We start from the raw sequence: 24,122 nt of genomic DNA, 5'->3' as shown, positions 1-24,122 counted from the left end.
AGCAAGCCGAGGGTCCGGATGCTTGGGACGGGGGTCCACCGGGGCCCGGGGAGACTCTCCCCGGCCTCGCTAGGGTTCGGAATCTGGGCCTGGGCCTTGTGTTCTGTCCCAGTGTCCCAGGGTGCGGGAGCCCCCTGTCTTGCAAGTCAGCCGAGGGTCCAGGCACTGGGGACTGGGGACTGGGGTCCACAAGGTCCGGGGGAGGTTCTCCCTGGCCTGGCTAGGGTTCGGAAGCCGGGCCCGGGGTTTGTGCTCCATACCAGTGTCCTAGGGTGTGGGAGCCCCCATCCTGCAACCCAGCTGAGGGTCCAGGCGCTGGGGACGGGGGGTCCACCGGGGCCCGGGGAGGCTCTCCCACGGCCTGGCTCGGTTTCAGAAGCTAGGAATGGGCCGGGGCTTGTGCTCCATCCCAGGGTGCGGGAGCCCCGTGTCCTGCAAGCCAGCCAAGGGTCCAGGCGCTGAGGAAGTGGGTCCATCCGGCTCGGGGAGGCTCTCCCCGGCCTGGCTGGGATTCGGAAGCTGGGACCGGACCCGGAGCTCGAACTCCGTCCGGTGGGCCCTGGGGTGTGGAAACCCCCGTCTTGCAAGCCAGCCGAGGGTCCTGGCGCTGAGGACGGTGGTCCACCGGGGCCTGGGGAGGCTCTCCCCTGACTGCCTGCTTTCAGAAGCAGGTACTAGGCCGGGGAGTGGGGGTGGCTGGTCATGAAGGGGAGCGGAGTTTTCTGCCCACCCATATAAATAATATGCCTCTATAAATTAATTTCCAAATTATATTTTTAATTTCAAAATTACATTTATCAAAGTTGTGCCCCAGTGGGCTTGTACCCTGTGTGTAGTCTCTTAACAATTTTATATTTAATTCAAAATCATCACAACCTTGGAAATAATTATTGCAAATTTATTACTGCACATGAAAACCTGCCAAGATAATTTACTATATTCCAGCAGCTAACTCAAAAAATGAAGACAAAGAAAAATGTATAAAGAGAGAAATATATATCTTCTATAAATTATAACTACTGCACTCAAGAACCTTAGTGACAGGTTGGTGGACATTAACACTGTTTTGTTGTATCTATTTAATCTTACTTTCTATATCTTTCATCTTGTTTTTTTCTATTATTTTTGTTAATTTGTCCTTTTTCTTTCTTTCATAACCACTATTATTATTCTTCATCCTTCTATAAACCAGTTGGGGCCCTACTATTAAATCTTAAGATGTAACTGGATTGTAGTTTGAGCAAATTCCTTTCTCGATCACCTCCTCTAAATAAACACGGCATTTCATCTATCACAAAGTAGTGCAAAATTCTATTGGCATTGTAGTGTGTGATGGAGAAATGACGAGCTACTGTATAAGAGCTATCTTGTTTTATTTATAGCTCCTATGTGCTGCTAAATTAATTTGTGCACTGGGAGTTTGGTACTACTTATGGAGTCCTCATGGACATTGCAGAACATAGATAGCATAATCTGTTATTCAATTCAAGGCTTCTTTAATATTATTTGGCAAGGGTTGTAACAATGTTGTGTAGTGCATTTTATTTGTTCCATAAACACTGCCTTGCATTTGTTACACTTACGGAAGCCTTGCCTGCATTCAACTCTGTTAGAGTGTTTTTTACTAAGTCGTCTTTGATGGACCTCACTCTTTTTTAGGTGATGCCTAGTCTTCTCCTACCTGTTTTCCAATAATTGGATCACTACTCACTAAATGCCAGACTTTATTAAGCATCTTTTGGATGGTATTAAGTTGTGTGCTAAATGAACCTCATTTTGGATCTCTTCTGTTCTGTGTCTTGTGTTTTGCTTGGTTCAAATAATATTGTTTCTTGCTTGAGGTTATTTGTCTTGTGCATTGGTTTTTCAATTGTTTCCTCTGAATATCCTCGTTTGTTAAATCTCCTGGACATATCTTGGATGGCTATTGCAAAATCTGCGTCATCACTGCAGTTCCTTCTCAATCTTAATGCCTCATCAGAGGGCATACTCACTTTCAGGCTGTTTGGATGACAACTATTGGCATGCAATACTATATTACTGGCTATGGGCTTCCTGTAGACCTTCAAATGTAATTTGCCTCCATTTTCAAAGACTAGTAAATTAATAAATACTACTTTCTTGCTGCTGATTGTGCTCGTGAAGTGGAAGTTCAATTGGTTGTTATTTATATCTTGAACAAATTCCAAAGCGCTCTCCTAAGATCCCTTCCAAAATATAAACAAATTGTCTGTAAACCTCGACCACAAAACCACATTTTCATTCCAATTTTCTTGAAATTCTTGCCAGAGCACCGACTCTTCCCACTAGCCCATATGCAAATTAGTGTGACCGGGGTGGAGCAAGTGCCCATGGCTGTACCTCCCATTTGTATAGTTGCTTTCCCAAAAGGAAACAGTTGTTTTCAAGACACATGTTAACCATTTCTAATAACATCTTGTTATGGTTCTGAAAAGCCAATGGTCTCATTACAAGGAAATGTTCTGAAGCCTTTTGTCCATCCTTATGGCTAATACTTGTGTATAGGGATGTGACAGCCATGGATATCAATACATTTTCCCTTTCCAAGGATATATATAAATATTGAAGATGAGATATTATGACATTACTACTGGTTAAAGGGGTACTGGCAGTCCCTGAGTGTTGTTATTTGTCTGCTCAAGCTTTTTTTGCAGCTTATTGGTACCTGCCTCAGCCACTGATACCACATTTGGTCAGACCTCAACTCATGACACACCTGGAGCAGAACCAGCTACTCCACACCTCCCATTCTGGCTTCCGCAGCAGTCACAGTGCCAAAACCGCTCTGATCACAGCAGCCGACGACATCCAAACCCTCCTCGATTGAGGAGAAACAGCAGCTTTGATCTTCCTCGACCTTTCGGCAGCCTTCAACACCGTATCCCACCACATATTGATCAACTAGCTCCACCACATCAGCATCCAAGGGGACGCACTCATATGGAGCACCTCAGTCCTTACAGGAAGAACCCAGAGGATCCACCTCCCCCCTCCCACCTTTCACCTCTGATTCCAAGGAGATCACCTGTATTGTCCCCCAGGGCTCACCCCTCAGCCCCATGCTCTTCAACACATAAATGACCCCACTGGCCAACATCATCAAATCACATGGTCTCAAGATAATTTCCTATGCAGATGGAGCCCAGCTCATCCTCTCACTCACTGATGACACCACCACCACCAGAACCAACTTTCACAGATGCATGACAAATGTTGCAGACTGGATGAAAAACAATTGTCCGCAGCTGAACACAGACAAGATGAAAGTACTGATCTTTGTCAAGAGCAGCAACACAAGGAACGATTCCTAGTGAGAATTAGACGTAGGACCTGCACTCACTCCCTTCGACCACGCCAGAAACCTCAGAATCATCATTGACAACAAGCTCACCATGAAATCACAGATTAACGCCATCTCCTCCACATACTTCCTCACTGTACGCATGCTACGTAAGACCTTCAAGTGTTCCCGCCTACACACAAGATGCACTGTGACACAATCCCTCATCACCATATGACTGGACTACGGCAATGCCCTCTCCGTAGGAATCACTACACACCCCCTACAGAGACTTCAAGCCATACATAACGCCCCAACCAGACTCATCCTCGGTCTTCCCTAACGAATCCACATCACACCTCATCTTAGGAAACTCCACTGGCTCCCCATACAGAAGAGACACCGCCTGAACTTCCACCAACTGTCGAGAAGACTACGCTCCGCCTCCCTTTCACTTGCCCATACTCCCTGCATCTACCAAAGCAGAAGTGGAGAACGCTCCTTCTCCCACATCGCAGCAAAGACCTGAAACAGCTTCCCAGTGTACCTCCGGACCATCACCTCACTTCCATATTCCAAATGGCCCTCAAGACCTGGCTGTCGAATAAGACTTTGGGATCTACAGACACCTGAATAACCTATCGCTTGATTAGCTGCGCTTTATAAATCCTGATTGATTATTGATTGATTGCCTCAGATGCGCTCTGTACATGTCTTCTAAATAAATTACTCTACCACCAGCTGCCAAAGATATGGCAGCTACCAACATTGCCTGGCATAGACTGTGCAGCATGTTGGGACTTCAGATACTCTATTCGCCTGGGTTTTCCCTCTTAGATAACCCATCATTGCCTAGTACCATTGAAAATGCTGTGAAGGACTTGCTTATTAAACATGGTATGACCAAACTGGCGCATATGTATCATGATGATATATTCATAACGATTGAGCAATTCAGAGATAAGGACTGAACAAATATACTTGACACGTTCATATATCAAAGAATACACCATGCTCTAAAAGATGTTTTCCTCTAGTTTCCCCAAGAGCCATAGGAGTGTGTACCTTTAACTAAACTTCCTATTCTTTAATTCTCCAAGGTGGGTTTTACAAATATAGGTTGATGGTTGGTGAGTGCCCAAAACACTGCATATCTGTAGTGACTCTGTGGGAAGAGGTCCTGGGCAATTTGTGGGATGTTTGTTAATTATAGGATTGTTGTGCTTATTTGAAAACAATCTCCATGAATTATAAACACAACTTAACACACATAAAGTTCCTACACAGGCTGTCCTACCCTCCTGCCAATCAGCATATAAACAGACATTACTAGGTCCCATGAATGTAACCCTTGTCACCAGCTGCAGGTTCACTTTTCCACCTAGCATGGGAGGGAATGCCGGTTGATTGCTAACTATTGCAGGGCAGTATTGATCCCACCCAACAATCCCAAATTGTTGGGTGGGAGGTTCCATTAACTCTGGACATTGCAGTGTTGGGGTATGTTGCCAAAGATTCTAAATCTATACCTCATCTAGTGACAATACTCATGTTGCTGGCAAAAAGGGATAGCCCACCTCTGGATAAAGGAGCATTTCCTACAAAGGAAAACTGGCTCAGGAGTGCTGTTGTCTGTCATTCTAAAGCTGGATTTTTTGCAACTATCCAGCCCATTGTGTCCAGACCTAAAGATATACGGGCACTATTGAGACAGTATTTGGTGCAACTGCCAATTGATACATCTGATACTCGGTTGGCATCTGATACGGATCTCTAGATTAGCTTATCTCTTGAATCCTTGCAGTAACAAGAGCTTGATACCTGCTACAGTCAGAGGCAATATTAAACAATCAGGTTTGTCACTGGACTCATTCATGATATTGGTTGATGAATTAGGATTTAGAGATGGACAAAAGAGTGTAGACATTTAAACCGGACTATCCCTCTCCTAAACCACACTGACATGTTTAGGAAAAGGTAGACATTATTTTTGGCTTTGCCCATAAAGTAAAGCTACCTGACTTTGAAGTTGCCTGCTTGTATCTGTGAATAAGATGCCTGATCTCGGAGTACCCCTTCTATATAAGGAAGGGCCAACAGCAGGTTTTTCTGGGGCCTGCAAAATCTGCTCTCTTGTTGGTTCCACATGGAAAGGGGGCACAAACCCAAACAGGGAGAGGCTGCACAACTGGGCCACTTAGTGTGGTTCTGGTGCTGTCACTGCAGACGTGGTGAGAAATCTGCCTCGCTTACTTCCCTCTCATCCAGCAGAGACCTCTTTTGCACCTGCCCATCATTCCACATCATATTTTAAAGGTGCCAAGTGTAAACATCATACATGGCAACAATTTAGAAGAGGAAAGTGGGAGACTTAAAAATAATAATCTGGAGAATAGATTTCCCCCCATTGACATCTATTGAAGTACAGGCAATTTCAGGCGGGAAACAGTTAAAATAAAGCCATTTTTGGCTTCAATAATCGGAAGTTCCCTGCCTGAATCGGATCTATTGGTATATATGAAACATATTGGGCTATTTTCTTCTCTACACACTACTGGTATAGACAGTGTCCCCGAAATAATTCCCCTGCAATCTTGGATTGGGCCAAAGTATTGATACTGGAGCCATGCAAACTTGACAGCTGCTGCCTCTTCTGGTTGTAAACTGGGGAAAGGCCACATGCAGAACTTGGCTAAAATCTATTGGTGGTTTTACAGAATCACACCCTTACAAATAGACAGTTTCTCCATGTGTAGGACCTTGGAAAAGAACTGTGCTGATCTACATCTCCTTTTGCCTGAGACAAACCTACAGCTTCCAGAAAGGATTCGGCTGACCCTCTGCACTGGTGTCATATGACCCTTGATCGACTCCAAGTCAACGCACAAAAACATCCACACAGGTGTCCTTCTCAGGATCAGAATATGCTTTATTCGATTTAAGAAATATTAAACCATAAAAGCACAGTACATTAAAAGGAAAAATAAATCAAGACAATTTATATAAAAATAAAAGTCACAAGCAGTTTACGAGAAAGAGGGGCCTCCCTATATCCAACCACCCCTTTCAAGTATTTAGCTATGTGACCAGTTAAAATGTCATCGTTGTAACTTTATAAAAGCAGAACGACATTGTCTCAGGCCAAACACTTTTGAAATGGGCAAAATCCATCTTTTCCTAACTAAAGTATAGAACTTGCAAAAAAACATAACATGAATTGTGGACTGTGCAGAAATGTTATCGCAAGGGCATGGGCATAGAAAATGAGACCAATCGTTTATATTTGGAAAAGTGACCCTGATATGAAAATTGCCAAGGCGTAGGCGTGTTAATAACAGCCTATCATAAGTTCCTAATGTATTTATTAGGTAGGCTTGCGTCACTGATTCAGTCATGATCAATTGATTTGCTCTTACAGATGTTTTCATAATATTAGTAGACAATCTAATAGTCTCCAGATGGTCGATGCATAACAACTTTAATTCCTTCCCAGTGACATGATTCGGATTATCAGGACTGGCAACGTACTCTGGATATCCTATATCGTTTGCACATTTTTTAACATATGTAATCCAAGGAATACGATCTACCCTGTGCAGAGTCAGACAGTCATTATTCTCGTCCCGATTTAGACCGGAAGATGTACCGATCCAAACCTTGTGACATAATAGGATCGGCTGCATTTTAATCAGGTCAGACAAGTATAACAGACCAAATTCAGAATGGCAGATAAAATTAGCTGTGCTATTTGGTACTGCTAGGAGGTATCTTAGGAACCTATTCTCTGCTTGCTGTAATGGCTCAACATTTGCAAAGCCCACATACCTGCTCCATACATGGCAATAGGAATACATTTTGCTTCATAGATTGTCAATAAATTAGCAATTGGACGCTATCCTAACTTTCTGGCAAAGTTTGTCAGTGCTCCTATGGCTTTGCAAAATAAAAGTTTTCTGGAGTCAATAGCTTTGGCCCATAGACCCCTTCTTTCAAAGACAATACCCAAATAAAATTAATGGTTGGTAAATAGAGTTTCCTATTGTTTATAAAAATATCTCGACACTTGACATTGGGCTTACTGCATTTCATGGTAAATGCTTTGGTAATATTTACATTGAGTTCTAGATTTGACATATAGGTAGCAAAGCTAGACACTATTTTCTGCAAGCCAAGAGTAGTACAGGCCAAAAGAACGGCATCATCATCATATAACAGTGCTCCAATTGGCCATTTGACAATACATGGTAAGCCCTGACATTCGCTTGACAGTGTTGCTCCCAAGCTGTTAATATAAAGAGTGAACAGAAAGGGGGCTAACACACACCCCTGCCACACCCCCTTCTTAACAGGGAAATTGTAACTGAGTTTGCCACTTCTCCCATTACGAACCCGGGCCCGGGCATCTAGATATGACTGTTTCAGAATATGTATAAGTGGCGGATCCACCCCCATGGTCTTTAATATGCTCCATATCTTCTGATGGTCGACACAATCAAAAGCTGAACTCAAATCAACAAAACACAAAAACAAACGACCCCTTTTGGCCTCTAGATATTTTCCCAAAATGAGGTTTAGATTTAGGCTCTGTTCGACTGTGCCCAGGCCTTGGCGGAATCCATACTGTAGCTCTAAAGTTACGCCCTTGTCCTCAGCCCAGAGCTGCAATATATTTATAAAACCACATGCCTGGCCACCTTTACAAGGGAATCCAAGAGTGATATAGGTCTGTAACAGGCCGGGTCATTGCAATCACCTTTCTTAAAAATGGGGACAGTATGGTCTCCGTCTAGGTCACTGTAAATTCATGAATACAACAAGCTCTCAGAACCATGGTTAAAAGTGGGCCCCACAACGAGGGGCAAGATTTAAACAAATTCACAGGGATACAATTTGGTCCCGGGGCTTTGCCTCCCATACTCGCATTAATAGCTAAAGTCAACTCATTAACATTAAAATCAATATCGATTGGGAGATAACGTGAGGGTTTTATTCTCAGGGCCTCATCGTTTTGAGAATCTGCCGAATTACAATAAAGGCTAGAAAAATGAGTCACTCATCGATCATCCCCTATTGGTATTTCAATACTAGGTTGTTTTCTGGTAACCAGAAATGGTGTGTTCACCGCCTTCCAGAAGCCTTTCATATCTTTCAAGTGTGAAGATTGCCTAAAGTCTTGCCATAGTTCTGTTCTTATAGCAGTTTTGCGCTCTTTAAGAGACAGCTTGTACGCTGCTCTAGCCTATTTTTTAGCTCCCGGATCTCTCCTAGGCTTATGTAAGGCGGTTATCAGGGATGCATGTGCCTTAGAGCTTTTGGAATCAAACCAGCCTTTCTTGCTGTCTACCTGTATTTTGCTTTTCAATAATAGTTTTGTATGGACAGAGATATATTTCTAAAAGAGCTAAGGACATCAGACTCACTGGTGGTCTCGTTGAGACAAACCAAGAAGTCATCTTTGCAACTATTTAGCAGTGACTTACATAGTTGTAACGAGTCAACACCCACCCAGTAAACTGCGTATCCATACATTCTATTAATAGCAATATCTTCAGCGGGTTGAGAAGCCATGCTTTTACTGGTTAGCACCTTGGCCGGGAGATCTATAAAAACACTAATAGGAAAATGGTCGCTGAAAGCAACGGGGTATATTTTAAAATGATGTATTCTATCAGCGAATCTATTTGATATTAGTCTGTTATCTATAGCTGAAGACAAGCCACAGCTGTTAAAGTTGCTGCTAAACGGAATGGATGGTAAGCAAAGATCATTTGCAAAGCCCAAATCCATAGTGTATTTAAGCAGATTTAAGTGATCTCCAAAAGCCGGAGAACATGAAATGGGAAAAATCTTTATCATTGTCAGATGCTATACCACAGATGTCTCCTTCAGCGAATGAACATGGTACAGAGTTAAAATCCCCTCCCCAGATCATACAAATATCATTATTGGTGTTCTTTTGGATTTTATTCAGATCTTTCTGTGGGTGCTTCAGAGTTTGTTCAGTGTCCTCCAAAACAGGTATATTGTTATATAAATGTAATAATGCTGTGCAATGGGAGTTATCAATGTGCAATTTTAGCACCTGGTAATGGGTTTTGGACTCCGCAAAGTCTACCTTGCATGCATTCAGCCTGTACGAAATATAAGTACATAAGCCACCCTTTTTCCTCCCATGACCAGAGGAAGCTGCCGGGGTAAAAAAAAGTTTTGTACCTGTTAATATGTTGTATGACATCTGCCCAGGTTTCTTGAATACATATAATATCGATGTTTTGGATAAATTAGAGCCAGGCATGGTTAGACAATTTAATATTAAGGCCCGTCACGTTCCAAAAAAGAATTTCCATTTGATTGGTCCAAAGTGCACGATGGGTTGCACAGTTATTGTGGGGATGGTCAACAAAAAAAACATTAGGATGATGACCGTGGCTGTTAGGTAAATATACGTGAGGGGTATTTGGGATTTGTTGGTGTTCTTGGTTCTCAATATTGCAGTCTGCACTTGTATCTCTCATCACATCACCAGCTTGCTGGACATCGACCAAAAACCCTATACTACAATGGCCATAGTCCCCACCTGAGAGCCGTACTATTTGATCGTTATGGCCACGGACCTGATGGTCTGACAATAGTGAAAATAGACCAAATTGATTATTTGCGGAAACTCGATTTTGGACCGCATGGCCACTTCCATTAACAAGTCAATCTATATCCTCACAAGGGGAAAGGATATCAAATCTATTTTGCAGGGGTACATTAAATTGGGAGTGGTTTATCGGGTAAAGGAATCTCTGCTGTGTTATGTGGGAGGTATGATTAGTTGAGGGATAGAAATAGCCTAGGGGCAATACACTTATTCCACGATAGGTCACGTAATCAGAGCCTTGTCTGCGCAGAATCTGATGTGTTAAGCTTGGCACTCTGAACGTAAGGACAATACAATCTTGGGGAAGTGTTTTAACCCTTTTCCCCACCCATCCAACTCTTCTTGACATTTTAATCTCCCTAAATAAGGCCTCTGTTAGGCCGGTTTTGGACCCGAGCCAGCAGAGAGCATTATTTCTTAGGGACTTCCAAGTTTTGGTTGTCTGTGAGGTATGTTGCAGTATATCCATCAATATTATTGTGTAGGGAGTGGACTCTGGCGGCAGGCTCAAGCACATCTCCTCCCCACCATCCTCAACCGTTGAAATTACATGAGGGGTATGCAATGGTGAGGAGCCTCTGGGCTTAACATGGGCTGGTACTTTGTTATGCTTTAAATTAGAGGTACTCTTACAACCAGCACACTCTCCGGGTGCAACCTGTAGGGTGTCGGCCTGAGAGGGTTGGGCTTACCTTACCATCAGTCTATACACACCTTGGGCTATTATGCAGAGAATTTGCAGTGCTTGCACCCTGTGCTTTACTCAATGAATCCTCAATAACAGAAGTCTTGGCCAACAATTTCTCTAGTGGAGCTAGAACTAACTTGTGGTTGTTGGGGGGATTATCAGGTCCAATGCCCTCCCTCAGGACCATAGGGTATGCAGAAATATGAGGAGTCTCATTGTGGCAAAACAAGTTAGTCAGTACACTGTCCAGGTGCTCCAGGCGTCCACGCAATAGGGCAAAGTTATTTTCTATCAGTTCTTTGGTCCATTCAAGAGCAATGTCCAGGGCAGTCAATCCAACACAGTGGTTCAGCACCCCACAAAATATACAATTGACAATGGTAGTCGGAACAATAATCAAGAAAAACAATTCAGTAGGACTTAAAGTTTTCTTTCTTGCTTTTATTCAAAGTCTTCAAGTAAAAAAACGTAGCCAACGCGTTTCGTCCGAAGGACTTCTTCAGGGCGAAAGATATTGAGGACGTTTGTCAATAGTTTTTCTCTCAAGACTTTTATGTTCAGAGCTTCAGGTGTGCGTGGCAATAATAGCCTTATTATAAAGGATAGTAGTCAAATCCTCCTAATCAGTGTACATCATGGTAGATAGGCCATCAGAAAGATTTCATTATCCACAACCCATTTGTATGGTGTCTGTGATTACCTTGTTTTGGATCACAAACAGCGTGTGCGTTCTCCCTCGGTCACGGTCTCGAGATTGTAGGGCTCCAGGCGTCCACGCAATAGGGCAAAGTTATTTTCTATCAGTTCTGTGGTCCATTCAAGAGCAGTGTCCAGGGCAGTCACACCAGCAGCAATGGTAGCAATTTTATCCTCACAGTTAGTATACAATGATAAAAGGGAAACATCCACAGTCTGTGTGCCGATGGAGCAGGTCACCATGGCGTGGTCACACCAAGGCCCCATTTGTTGTTTTGATTTGTGGGAGCCCACACCCTTCTTGTGGTTCACAGGTACCTTAGCCTTTGTGCCCTCTGTAGGCCGTTTAAAGGTCAGAGCCCTAGAGGCTATACTAGACCCACTGGTAATATCCACGGGTAGGGCTTTTAAATCATCATTAGCAGGATATGGGGAAACCGGTGGCACCACTTGAACAGTAGAAAGCAAGCAGGTTTGGGAAACACCATCTAAAGTGAGAGTACCTAGTGAGGAACGTCTCTGCAGAGATACGGGATATAGGGAAAGTCGCCTCTTGGTTAATTTAATCTCATGACAAAGTAATGTTTCCGCCCTTGTGATAAAGGCATTTAAAGTTCCCTTAACCCCCTTACATTTACTATTGATGGAATCGGGAATATGCGCCACTGCTGGTACTAGGAGTTACGAGTCTCAAAGCAAACAGGCAAAAGGAAACACACTGCTGTACCTGGATGTAGGTAGTTCCAGGATGGATAATGGCTGGCCTGTTGTTAGAGGGGTGGCCCAGCCCGGCCACCTTCGAGCTTCGCCGGGACACGCCCACCCGCGTGCCACGTACTTCGGGAGCCCTTCTGTGTTTTTGAGCGCTCCCAGGCGCTGGCTGCTGACGTGGATGGTGTAAAGGAGCCTGGGACTTCGAGTTCTGGTCCTGCTCCCGCTCCTCAGACTCCTCAATACTGGCAGGCAATGATTGGGTGTCCTTCTCAGAAGCAATAACGGGGGGAGGGTAGAAGAGGAGCTACTCCGTATCTTCACACTCTAATATAGTAACGATAATTTTGGTGGCTCTAACAAACTGAAAAAAGTATAAGCCTCCATCACCACTGTAGAATCTTCCTCAACAGAAACCTTTGGAGGATTACATTTGATCTACACTGAACTGTCTCTCTTTAGGACCCAAATTAGTGCCAAAGCGAAGTTTCTCACGGCCCTTGAAAAGAGGGTAGACTAAGTTACTGAATGAAATGGAGATAGATGTCTGACAGTAACAAAAGAAGTTTCCCGTAATGGAATACCACTGTAGAAGAAATAATGTCCACTCATATGGACTTCATGAAATGGAAATGGCTGATGAAGTACTAGATTTCCTGACAACGTTCATTCCTATACTAATGGAAATTGACTTATCTCAACTTCTTGAATTTCCGAGGGCCCACAGATGGTGTCCAAAGAAAAGCACAACAAGCACCTCTCTGAAGCTGATTATTAAGTGCCTTTCCCATCATCAAGACGCAATACATCAAGGTCCTTACACACATAAGGACTCCACATTTATTTGTGCTGCTGATGTTTCCTACAACTCTAGTGCACAGTAGAGAATGCTCATTTCTATCCATCTGTTTCTCAAACAGAGGCATCAGATATGGTCTATTAGCTCCCTTAGTGAAGATAGTAACAATGGATGGGGGGAAAACTGAGAATTCTTTGACCCTCAAGAGTTGGAATCTTTCCTGGAGACATTTACATTGCCAAGTAATAACCAAACCATCCTTGAGTGGGGAAAATAACCTATCAACATAACTGCCGCAGGCTTCACCGGACCTCTTTAAGCAGAATCCCACTGCAACTGACCCTTCACCAGTGACTCTCCTCAAGCTGATAAAGCTGGGACAAAGATAAATGCAGAGTGCCACCCAAGGCTTGGTGTCAGACCTAATTCTGTCCCATTATATAAGGCTAGCAGTCTCTCAAAATTTCGCTATTCTTGGATCTTTCCACTTGGTTTACAAATCTTGAAGATTGTTTACTCTGATTGTTGGTTCCATACATTTTAGTTTTTTATAGTGTGGCATGCAGCCATCCTTAGGCTTGCTCACCCTTTTAAAGTAGCTTGAGGAATAATATTCTATGGTACACATCTACTTGAATGTTCATAAAGAAAACACAACTCAACCATTCTACAATTTGCATTTAGACGTTACTGATGAAATGTGTATTTACTGCTGATTCTCATTTTCACAAACCATGTCAGAATCTTTGCTGAAAACTGTTCTTTACCTCCATAATTTCAATGATGTCCACATCAAGGACCTCTCACTCTGGTTGATTAGTGTCAGCAGTCTCACCTGCTTCGTCAAGAGGAAAACTATACTCGCTTATCTTAGGTCTAGGAAATCAGGCATAGTCCTCCCACAATGGACACAACTATCTATACTGGAAGCAGAAAGGGTACAACGAGAGAGGGAGGGTAGGCAAAGTAGTTCTAGTGTCTATTACGTACATTACAGATGCCTCCACTGGAATGGATTCCACAAGCTGCAGGAAGACAGTGGTCGCCATTCTCATCCACAAGAACTTACTAGCAGGATATTAAAGACCTGGGTTGAACCAGTGGGATGCTATGATTTGCCAAAATTGCAAGCCAAAAGCACATTCTCAGTATTGGCTCTGCATACACCCATCCCCCTCTTTACTTGTCCTACCTCTTCACTAGCTTGAACAGAACACTAACAGAACTTGGTCGCGGACCAGTAGTGACTGGGGAAACTGGAAGCTCTCACCAGATCCAGGGCTTGATCAATCGGGGCAGCAAGATGCTTGCAACATTACAAAGGGAGGCCTGCTTTATGATTTAGTGTGAGATTATGGTCTGTGGATCTGTGGCGGCTTTTCCATCCCAAAGAATGAGATTATACTTTTTTGTCTTGCACATAAGGCACATAATACAGAATAGACTATTTTAGCACCCTGGCATCTTCCCTACAGTCTCCACATGTTCTGTAGGAATTAGCTGTGTTTTGAATGATGCCCGATCGATCTGTAGCTCACCTTGGATCTCACGATCCCAATGGGTAGAACAGGGGGGGTCGATACCCTTCACTATAAACACCCGAAGGAAACCAAACCCTGCTAGATTACTTAAAGTATTATTATCTGGACCTTGAGGCAGAGTCTGCTACCTTCTCATAAATCCTCTGGGCAGCAGGAAAGCCTGATGTACATGAAAGAGCTGGAAAAGAAACAATCTCTGTATTTGGAATTCCTCTGACTCCATATGCTTTATTGTTCTTATCTCATAGTGGAAAACCTACAAAGACTGTCTAGGCAGAAGTATAAGTTGAATACTCCATTTACACAGCAGGGCAAGTAAGTCCTTTACTGGCTGAAATAGCGTTGTTACAAGCAAGGGAAAACAGCCTGTGACCTCCTTGTGCTAAAGTTGAAACATCAGGAGACTAAATCAACCATTCCTGCGATTTACGATAACCATGGCATTCTACTTACTAACCCCCGTCGGTTACCAAGGTATTTTCTCATTTCTACTCTTAATATAGGTTTGAAACTCTCAATGTCAACCTCTCCAAAGAGTCATTACTGGATAATCTTCCTAGTGCACGCTTGAAGCAAATATGGGATTGGACACAGAAATCTAAGACGAGGAAATCACAGCTGCGATAAAAGTGAGGACTACCAACGAAGGGCACCAGGGAGGACGGCTACCTGGCAGAATACTATAAGATTACTGCCAAATATTCTGTGCTGCTTTTGGGGAACATGTTTAGAGAAACCCTGCATTTTGGAGTTCTACATGCTCAATTTAAAAAAGCTTATGTATACTACTGGGCTGAGGTACAGAGAAAAATGTGATGGTGCAAATCAATCAATCAATCAATCAAGGCATTTATATAGCGCGCTACTCACCCAGAGGGTCTCAAGGTGATTGGGGAGGGGGGTCTGCTACTGCTTGAACAGCCAGGTCTTGAGTTGCTTCCTGAAGGAGAGGTGATCTTGGGTCAGGCGGAGGTGGATGGGGAGGGTGTTCCAAGTCTTGGCTGCCAGGTAGGAGAAGGATCTTCCTCCCATGGTGGCTCTTCGGATGCGTGGAACGGCGGCGAGGGCTTGGCTGGTTGATCGTAGCTGACGGGTGGGAGTGTAGAAGGTCAGGCGGTTGTTGAGGTACCTGGGGCCCAGGTCGTGGAGGGTCTTGTGTGCGTGGGTGAGGGGTCGGAACGTGACTCTCTTGCTGACGGGGAGCCAATGCAGGTCTCTTAGATGTCCGGAGATGTGGCTGTGTCGGGGGATATCCAGGATGAGACGTGCGGAGGCGTTCTGTATGCGTTGGGGTCTTTTCTGTAGTTTGGCTGTGGTTCCGGTGTAGAGGGTGTTTCCGTAGTCCAGTCGGCTGGTGACGAGTGCCTGGGTCACCGTCTTCCTGGTCTCGGTGGGGATCCATCGGAAGATCTTTCGGAGCATGCATAGGATGTTGCAACATGACGATGAGACGGCGTTGACTTGTCTGGTCATCGAGAAGGAGGAGTCCAGGATGAAGCCCAGGTTGCATGCGTGGTCCGTTGGTTTGGGTGCGCTGCCCAGGGCAGGGGGCCACCAGGAGTCGTCCCAGGCAGAGGGTGATGATCCGAGGTGTGCAACCTTAGCACACCACTTGCTTACTGAATGGATTTTGAGTCTTGGCCACGAGGCCCCTACCAGTCTGGCTTGTAGGATGTCCGCAAATATCTTTTGAATGCTGTACAGCAAAGGTATTGGATGACGGTTTGCGGAGTCACTTATGCACCCTCTTTTATGCAACAGCACTATCTCTGCACCCAGCCAGGAGATCAGTATTGGGCCTCCATGACTAACAAACATGATATCCAGGTGGTTTAATATCTAGAAACTTCCTCATACTGTGGTGGAGTCCGTCCAAGTAATATCGTCTTACCAGGGTGGAATGAGCAAGACAACGATGAAGCATGCCACATAATGTTGACACGCCTTCCTCGTCCAGTTTATTTTGATTTATACACCTGCTTGATTTTTCAACCCTAGAATAATACCTAAGTAATGATACCTTATCTGCGGGCTTTTTCCATCACCACATCTTTTTGTGGTTGTATGTATATGTTAGGGAGGACATACAGTCAGTAACTGTACCTCCTACTCTCTTGCTGTGATAGGTACATCATTCAGTCCCTCCAATTGCACAGACCTGTCCTTGGCCATTAAAAGACAATGTAAGGCCATTCCATTTTCAATCACATCTATGGCGCTTCATGACACGTAATTAACTATAGTAAAAAAAAAATAGTTGAAACAACCTGTCTGCCTTTTTTCCATTCTAAAGGAAGATCAGCAAAGTCCCTTATAGTGAGAGAGATGTATCTTGGAAAATAAATCCTAGTCCAATCTAAGGGCAGCCATGGGTAGACTTGTGACATGCAAATAAGATATGCATGGCCTCCTTCTGAGTGAAGTTGAAGAAACAATAGTTTCACGGGAAACACTGTACTGGAAGGGCTGGGACTCAAGAGGAATGTTCTTCACTGTTAAATGACATTAGTTATATCCGGTCAAAACACTAGAATACAGACATCAGATCGTCAGTGCTCACAAATAAATCATTTTCAATCATTGCAAGATGTCATATCTGGCATGTTGGTATTCAAAGGACTGTTAAACTTTTCAAGGCCTGAGAAGGAATATCTGGGGATTAGAAAAGTCTTCAAGCACTTCCTGAGAAGGTAATGATCAATTTTTCTAAGTTCCACAACATGAGGGCTTGGAATTTAAAACACATCCATCAATTTTTCTCCTGATCCGAAGAGTGCTGAGAAGGAGTTTGTCTTTGTAATTTAGAGAATAAGTTGGAATATGGAATTTGTGAACCAAGCTCAAGCATGGGATTTCGACTGAGTGTTCCACAACCCGCTAATGACGTTCTCTCTTGGCCTCTGAGACATGATCAAACTTACAACAGTTTCATGCTGCTAGGTTTTGTTTTCACTGTACGAAGGTAAGAAGGTTGGCTGGAAAACCCAGTTATACAATACTACAATAGCGAATAATGGTTAGAATGCAAGAGTCGATAACAGTGGGGTGATGCTCTGTAGGAGGGAACAGTAGAAGCAGTAGTACCTTTAATAGAGTGCAGGACAGAAAGGAAAATGCATTAATCACTGCATTCTCCTCTCCGTTCAAACTGAAACCATGTCCAAGCAGAGCTCCAGAGGACTTGGCTTTACAGGCAGTCATTGGAGAGGCCCCATGCATGAAGTCCAATTGTTCAAGAGATTCAGGTTATTTTCAAATTATAAGAAGCTATGTTTTATCAGCATAGAGCATTTTGAAGTTGTTGTCACAAACCCCTCCTGACCCTTCTGTGCAGTGGGTTAGCATGCGGGGCTCAAGTTGCTTTTTTACCACTATCGCGCTTTATGACAGGTAATTATGGACTAATGTTCCCCCAACACTCCCATGACTGATGCTCCCTCAGCACCCTCATGGCTGATGCTCCCCTAGCACCCTCATAGCGGTTGCTCCCTTAGCACCCTCAGTACTGATGCTCCCCCAGCACCCACATGACTGATGTTCCCCCAGCTTACTCATGACTGATGCCCCCCAGCTCTTTTATGACTGATGCTCCCCAGCACAGCCATGACTGATGCTCCCCAGCACTCTCATGACTTATGCTCCTCCAGCACCCTCAGGACAGATGTTACCCCAGCACCCTCATGACTGATGCTTCCCCTGCACCTGTGATTCCATTATGCTTGAGTCCCTGCAAGCTATCTCCAAAATCCCATCAGCCAATGGCAAGCCTTGATCCTGCTGTTACTGAGACCTTGGTGTGGTTTTCCATTGAGCCACTGTCAGCTTCCCCCAGAATCCAGTGAACCAAAAGAATGTCTTACACCTGCTATTGCTGGGGCATTGGTGTTGTTTTCTATTATGCACGTTGGACCAAAAATGATACATTTGTTTCCTGTCATTGGCTCCAATCGTCAAGTTGTACCTACCCTTCCTCTAAGGTCAAAGCGAGTGTACTAACACGTGTTTTCTCCATGGGTTTGAGAACCTTCCAGAAGGTCATGTGTCCCACATGCCACACGTGATCTAACTACATTCATTGAGCCTGTGAGAGGATGTATAAACCCCACCGCAACACGAGTCAAGGCTTGGCCTAGCTCCCTGTTGAACAAGCTTCATCCTTCCCACTCACCTGAAGAATCCAGCCAAAACTGAGAAGCGCTCCAGGGCCCTTCAAGTCCAAGTAAACAGGTGGTTCCCGTGACTCCAGCTCCCTCAATGTCTTCCCCATCCCTTCCTCCTGTACATCTACCACGGACCACTGCAACTCCCTGAGTCAAAGCCTCAAGATATTCTTCGAACTTTGGTCAAGTGAAATAACTAGTCTAAGTACTTGATATCAGGTTAGTGCACACTAATCCTCCTATAGTAGTAGCTGGACAGAGTATCAGTGTCTTCAAAGACTATAGACTTTTCCTCTACTCCCTCCCTGTGATGTCCTCTAGGGCTTCTTCTGTGTTTACACTCCGGACCCTTCCTGTAACCTTGGCGCTTGAACTGTTTGAACAAGAACTAAAGACTTTAGCTCTGTGTGTCTCTGATGAACAGTTGTCCTAAGAGAAAGCACTTCAGAGTCTTTGATTTATATATGAACCTTGAACTCCAACCTGGATTACTAATTTATCCATTGAAGTGCAAAGAACTCCAACCTGTGTCCTGAGTTTATCCCTGAGAGTGCAAGTAACTCCAACCTGTGTCCTGAGTTTACCCCTGTGAGTGCAAGTACCTCCAACCTGAGTTCTGAGTTTACCCCTGGGAATGTAAGTAACTCCAATTTATGTTCCGTGTTTAAACCTGGGAGTGCCACACTCCAATCAGAATTTTTTGGTATTCTGCTCACATGCCATGCTGCTGATGACACTTTTAAGTGTATGTCACTGGAGTCATTGTATACAGAGGCCTGTTAGTGTACTGATGGCAACTGCCTCCTCTTGTTATTTCCAGTATATTGTGTCATAGCAAAACCAGAGATTCTGGTCCAGTGTGTATCTACCTCGCAGACACAGAAGGTCTCAGGAGCTGCAAATCCTTTTAGACAGTGTCACACAGCAGCTGAACAGATACAGTACCGCAAGTCTCTCTTTTCTTTTTTTCTCCCAACTACCTTTCCCCCAGGGGACAGTGTGTGATCTAAGGTTTCAGTTCCTTGACCTGCACTGTCCTCGGAGGGATAGGAGGTCCAGCATCGTCTCCAGTGTCGTCTCCATGGTTGGGACCAGGTGAGTGCATGACAGCAGTGACCCATCCATTGATGAATGGCTGACAGTCAGTCCTTAAGCATCAGTGCTGGCCTAGAAGCGTGCATATCCTGCTTTGTGATATCCACGGGATCCTCCACAGAGAACTGAGCCCTGCCTCCAAATTACCTAATCAGGTCAGAAAGAGGTCAGACATAGATGGTAAACAGCAAGGGTGATAGTGAAACAATGCCCCCTCCTGGGAAAGGTTGGTAATCATTGGAAGGGCAATGATATGTGAAGAGATTAATCAGGCCTTTTTGTGTCACACCTATGGTGAAATGCTAGACCGTTTTGGTTACATATTAAGCCACCTTGTTGACATGTGATGAACATCTAGGAATCTAACAAGAACAAGGGTATGGCTCAACACATTTTCCCAGTAGTCTTTTGAGAGAGAAATATGCTAAGCTCCTGCTGTGTCACTTTTCATTGTATATGATGGTAATTTACAACTCAGGTTCAAATGCTGTATTTTGTGGCTGTGTGTACATGTATACATGTGCACTAATTCTGCATGTGTTGTTCCTGTTCTCTGTGTAAACTGCTGATGCTGTTAGTGTAATTTGCTTTGTACCTGTTTGTTGTGTTAGGGAAGCTTGCATTGCTCCTGACTATGATGTACAAACGCTCAAGAGTGTGTGTGTATCTATATGTGAGTGTCCTCGTATACTGCTTTTGCTGTTTTCTGTGTATCGTGAGAAGCTTGCATTACTGCTGCACACTATGGCCCAGATTTACAAACATTTTGGGTTGCGTTACTTAATGCAAAACTGATGCAAAGTGTAGTGGTGGTATTTACAATCCAATGCAAATCACGAGTTGCGATGGACTGTACCCAAAAGTAACGCAAAGCTGCACAATTGTATGCCTTCAATGGAAGCCAGCACATTGTGTCAAGGAGAAGGCCCATAGTTGGTGCATGGGCGTTCCTGTGCAAGCACACATGGGTTTTGAAGCAAATCCTCCTCTACAAAGAATTGGAGACAGGGATTTGCACCAAACTCCAGCGCCTCCTTAAATCAGGTGTGAAGAAGAGAAATGTTTTCATTTATCTTCGCTTTCCCCTCTTTGCGTGTGTACTGCATGGTACAGCACACATACAAAGTGGAAATATTCTTAAAACATGGCTTTTGTACTGCGAGGGAGCCCTTCCTGTACAAAAACTATGCTTAATAAAAAGCAGAAACCCTTGTACTGTGGCGCAAGGGTGTCTGCATTGGGGCAATGCAACCAAATGTGCCCCAGCTCAAGGACAGAGCGGAACAGCACCACATTTTAGTGGATTTGTTGCCTTTCAGCAATCGCCCATTCACACAAGGCAGCGGAGCAACTTTACTTGCTGCGCTGCACTGCACTGCACTGCCCTACGTGAATTTTTAGTAAATCTGGTCTAAATATCGTTTGATTGTGAATCTTGATCTGCTAGTGCTCTCACCTGAACTTTGTAATAAGTATGATTGTATTTCCACCGCCCTCTGAGGGGCCGATTCACAGAACTAATTTAAGACAAAATTATAATCTTACTACTTTTGGTATTCACAGAAGGCATTTAGTAGTTTTAAATTAGGATTTTGTCTCAAATTAGGATTTTGTCTGAAATTACGATTTTGTCTTAAATTACGATTTTGTTTTAAATTACGATTTTGTCTTAAATTACAATTTTGTGTTAAGTTAAACTTAAGTTTAACTTAAATTTGTCTTAAATTTAATTTAAGATAAAATCCTAATTTAAGACAAAATCCTAATTTAAGACTATTAAATGCCTTCAAGAATACCAAAAGTAGTACGTTTATGATTCTGTCTTAAATTAGTTCCGTGAATCGGCCCCTGGGTGAGTGAGGAACTGGATTCATGATTGCTTCAATTTATTCTGTGTGAAGGCACTTTACACTGCTCACAACTGTCCCGTACCCTTTCATGGTGTAAGGAAACCTTGCGAGACAGCAGCCCATATTTTCCTTCCGGGTGTTCCAGGAAATGCCTCATTTGCCAAAACCACCGCACATTCTACAGATTTTTATTTGTCGATAATCTATTTACTAGAATTCCCAGGAACGCATGTTAATGAGATTAGCGATTAAAGTTCTTGGTAGGGTCTGGGGCCTCCTTCTGATTGAGAGGACCGCGGACAGACACTTGAAGAAGGGAAGTCGGTGTCCCAGGGGTTCTTGTACAAACTCTGCTCAGGTGAAGGGCAGAGCAGACATGGAGAAGTCCCGGCTCAGGTGGGACAGCCCACTGCAGTTCTTCTTCGCCTGCATCTCTTACGCCGTGGGGCTGGGCAACGTGTGGCGGTTCCCGTACCTGTGTCAGATGTATGGAGGAGGTAGGTGCGACCCGGCTGTATTTCAGAAGGCTCTGCTACTCAGTGGCGTAGCCAGTGTCTTGTGGTTTCTAGTGCAAGGAAGGAAATGGGCCTCCGAAAGTTAAATACCGTAATAGCCAGTGTTCAGAGGGCCCCTCTGATATCTCTACCCCGGTGTCGCTGCACCTGCTGCTCAATGGAAGCGACGACCTGGAGCTACTTTGATGCCTTGTTGGCATGGGCCTTGGGACCAAAGCCACACTGGAAGGAAAGCCACTTTTTGAAAACATTTGGAAATGTCATTATAACTTGCTGTCAGAATAGTTTTATTCCAATGTACGCCTTCCGCACTTACGTTATCCTGATTTAACTGTTATTATCTAAGAGTGTTTTCATCTCTCAGATTTGTCCCTTGAACACATTCTCCTCCCTGGTGACTTTTATTATTGTTCAGTCAGGAGCGTGTCAACTGTAGCCCTAAACAGGTGTCCATAAAGGTCCACCCAGACATTATATATTCGCTTAATGCCTTTAGAGCTAGCAACGCAAGTCAAATGGGCAAACTCTGTTGAATAATAGCTTTAGTCTTGAAATCCATGGTTACAAACTGAAATGAAACTACTGCTTTCTGATGATTTAAAGTTGTGGGCATTCGTGTATTCATTTCACAAATTGAGGTGATGGAACTAAATTAAATAAGAAAAACGTGTACATATACAGGGACGTGGTAGCCGGAGGTGCAGTAGGTGCAGTGACACCAGGGTCCAGAGGCATGAGGTGCCCACTGAACCCCGATTATTGCTATATTTAACTATCAAACAGCGGTCATTAAGCCTATTTTTCTTTCTTGCACTAGGACCCACGTCACCGTAGCTATGCCACTGGAAACATGCATTTATGAGAATGTTTTTACTTCAAGTTTGGTAGTTTTATCAGGTTTAGACCTTTCCTCTTTAAAGAAGATGGTGTCAATTCGGCATTCGGATAAACATTTTATCAGCTATTCTGTTGTCAGCTGTATTGCATACAATTCTGCTCTGTACCCCGCATAACAGAGTTTTGCATAGTAGCCTTTGTATAGTGCTTCTTTACAGACAGTTATTGAGCTCTGACGCGCTTTATCTGACAGGCAGCACTGTACGTCGTTGGGGGTGCATGGTTGGCTGTGTTGTATTTGCTGTAATCTCACGTGTGAAGTGTTTTGGTGCGGTGCATCAGTGCAGAGACGTTTTAATGCATGGGCAACGTGAGACCCTGATAGAGCCAGCTCTGTTCTGCACAGTCATACCCTGATGACCTTGAATAATTATTCCACAAATTGATTTAAATACTGTTTTTTTAAATTTATTGTCAATGTGGTTGATGCGTGGAAGTCTATTACAAACATTTTGCAGAGATTTGTTGGCTTATGTTTCATGCAACATCCATATAAAAAGTTTCTTTTAGAGGAAAACAGGACCTCACATAGGAGAAATGGAAGGGGTCACAGGGATGATTGCACTAGTGAGCTGCTGCTGTATTACAATATTGAAAATACACTTCACTAGTCACTATCCCTGAATATTAGATGTAAACACATTTAGAATTTGGACCAATGTACCTGTGTACTCTCAGTGACCTGGCCAGAGAAGGCCTGAAAGAGCTGAAATTGGATCATAAATCTGTGCCCCCTACATATGTTTGTCCCAGAGAACCCAAAATCCTTAAGATGTCCCTGCATGAGTGACCAGAGAGGTGCTCTAACCTTCTCAGGGGGTGCAGTGCATAGAAGTGTGAAGGAGCAGGAGGGTGTGAGACGCAGGCTTGCAAAGGGAGAATTAAAAGTGGAAGAAATAGGTGAAAGAGAAAGCCTCCAGGTGTCTAGAATGCAAGAATCTTCTTGCTCCGCCGTGGAAGGGGCCAGCTGTGCAAGAAGGGCTGGGGCTGATGCTGTTCAGCCCATCCCGAGTTTGTGAGGTGTTTAAAATACGGTTTCAAGACTAATAACAATAGCACCTCTCTTCCTACATACCTGTTAATCTGAACAATCATTGTAGTAAGGTGCGTTGCCCGCACTAATGATCACTCTAAACTCCTATGAACTTAATCTACCGCCTAGAAACTGGTGTAAGTGCATGCAGTGGTTTTCTTGAGAGCACAAAACTAATCACAGTAACCAC

General features: G+C 43.9%; 1 protein-coding gene across 2 annotated transcripts in view; it reads left to right on the top strand.

Annotated features, from left to right (window-relative positions):
* Nucleotides 1-24,122, top strand: part of SLC6A20 (solute carrier family 6 member 20) — a 475,678-nt gene that overhangs the window by 29,371 nt on the left and 422,185 nt on the right. Inside the window, exon 1 of one of the 2 annotated variants that reach the window (XM_086964921.1) lies at nucleotides 21,864-21,984. The exons of the other annotated variant lie outside the window; for it this stretch is intronic. Within the exon in view, the coding sequence (XP_086821047.1) occupies nucleotides 21,864-21,984 (121 nt within the window). Of the gene's footprint in view, nucleotides 1-21,863; nucleotides 21,985-24,122 lie in introns of those variants that run through there. 2 annotated transcript variants of the gene reach the window in all.

The sequence above is a fragment of the Lissotriton vulgaris genome, chromosome 4_1 (assembly GCF_964263255.1).
Source record: "Lissotriton vulgaris chromosome 4_1, aLisVul1.2, whole genome shotgun sequence".
Taxonomy (NCBI): domain Eukaryota; kingdom Metazoa; phylum Chordata; class Amphibia; order Caudata; family Salamandridae; genus Lissotriton; species Lissotriton vulgaris.
This window is presented reverse-complemented; position numbering and strand designations above follow the sequence as displayed.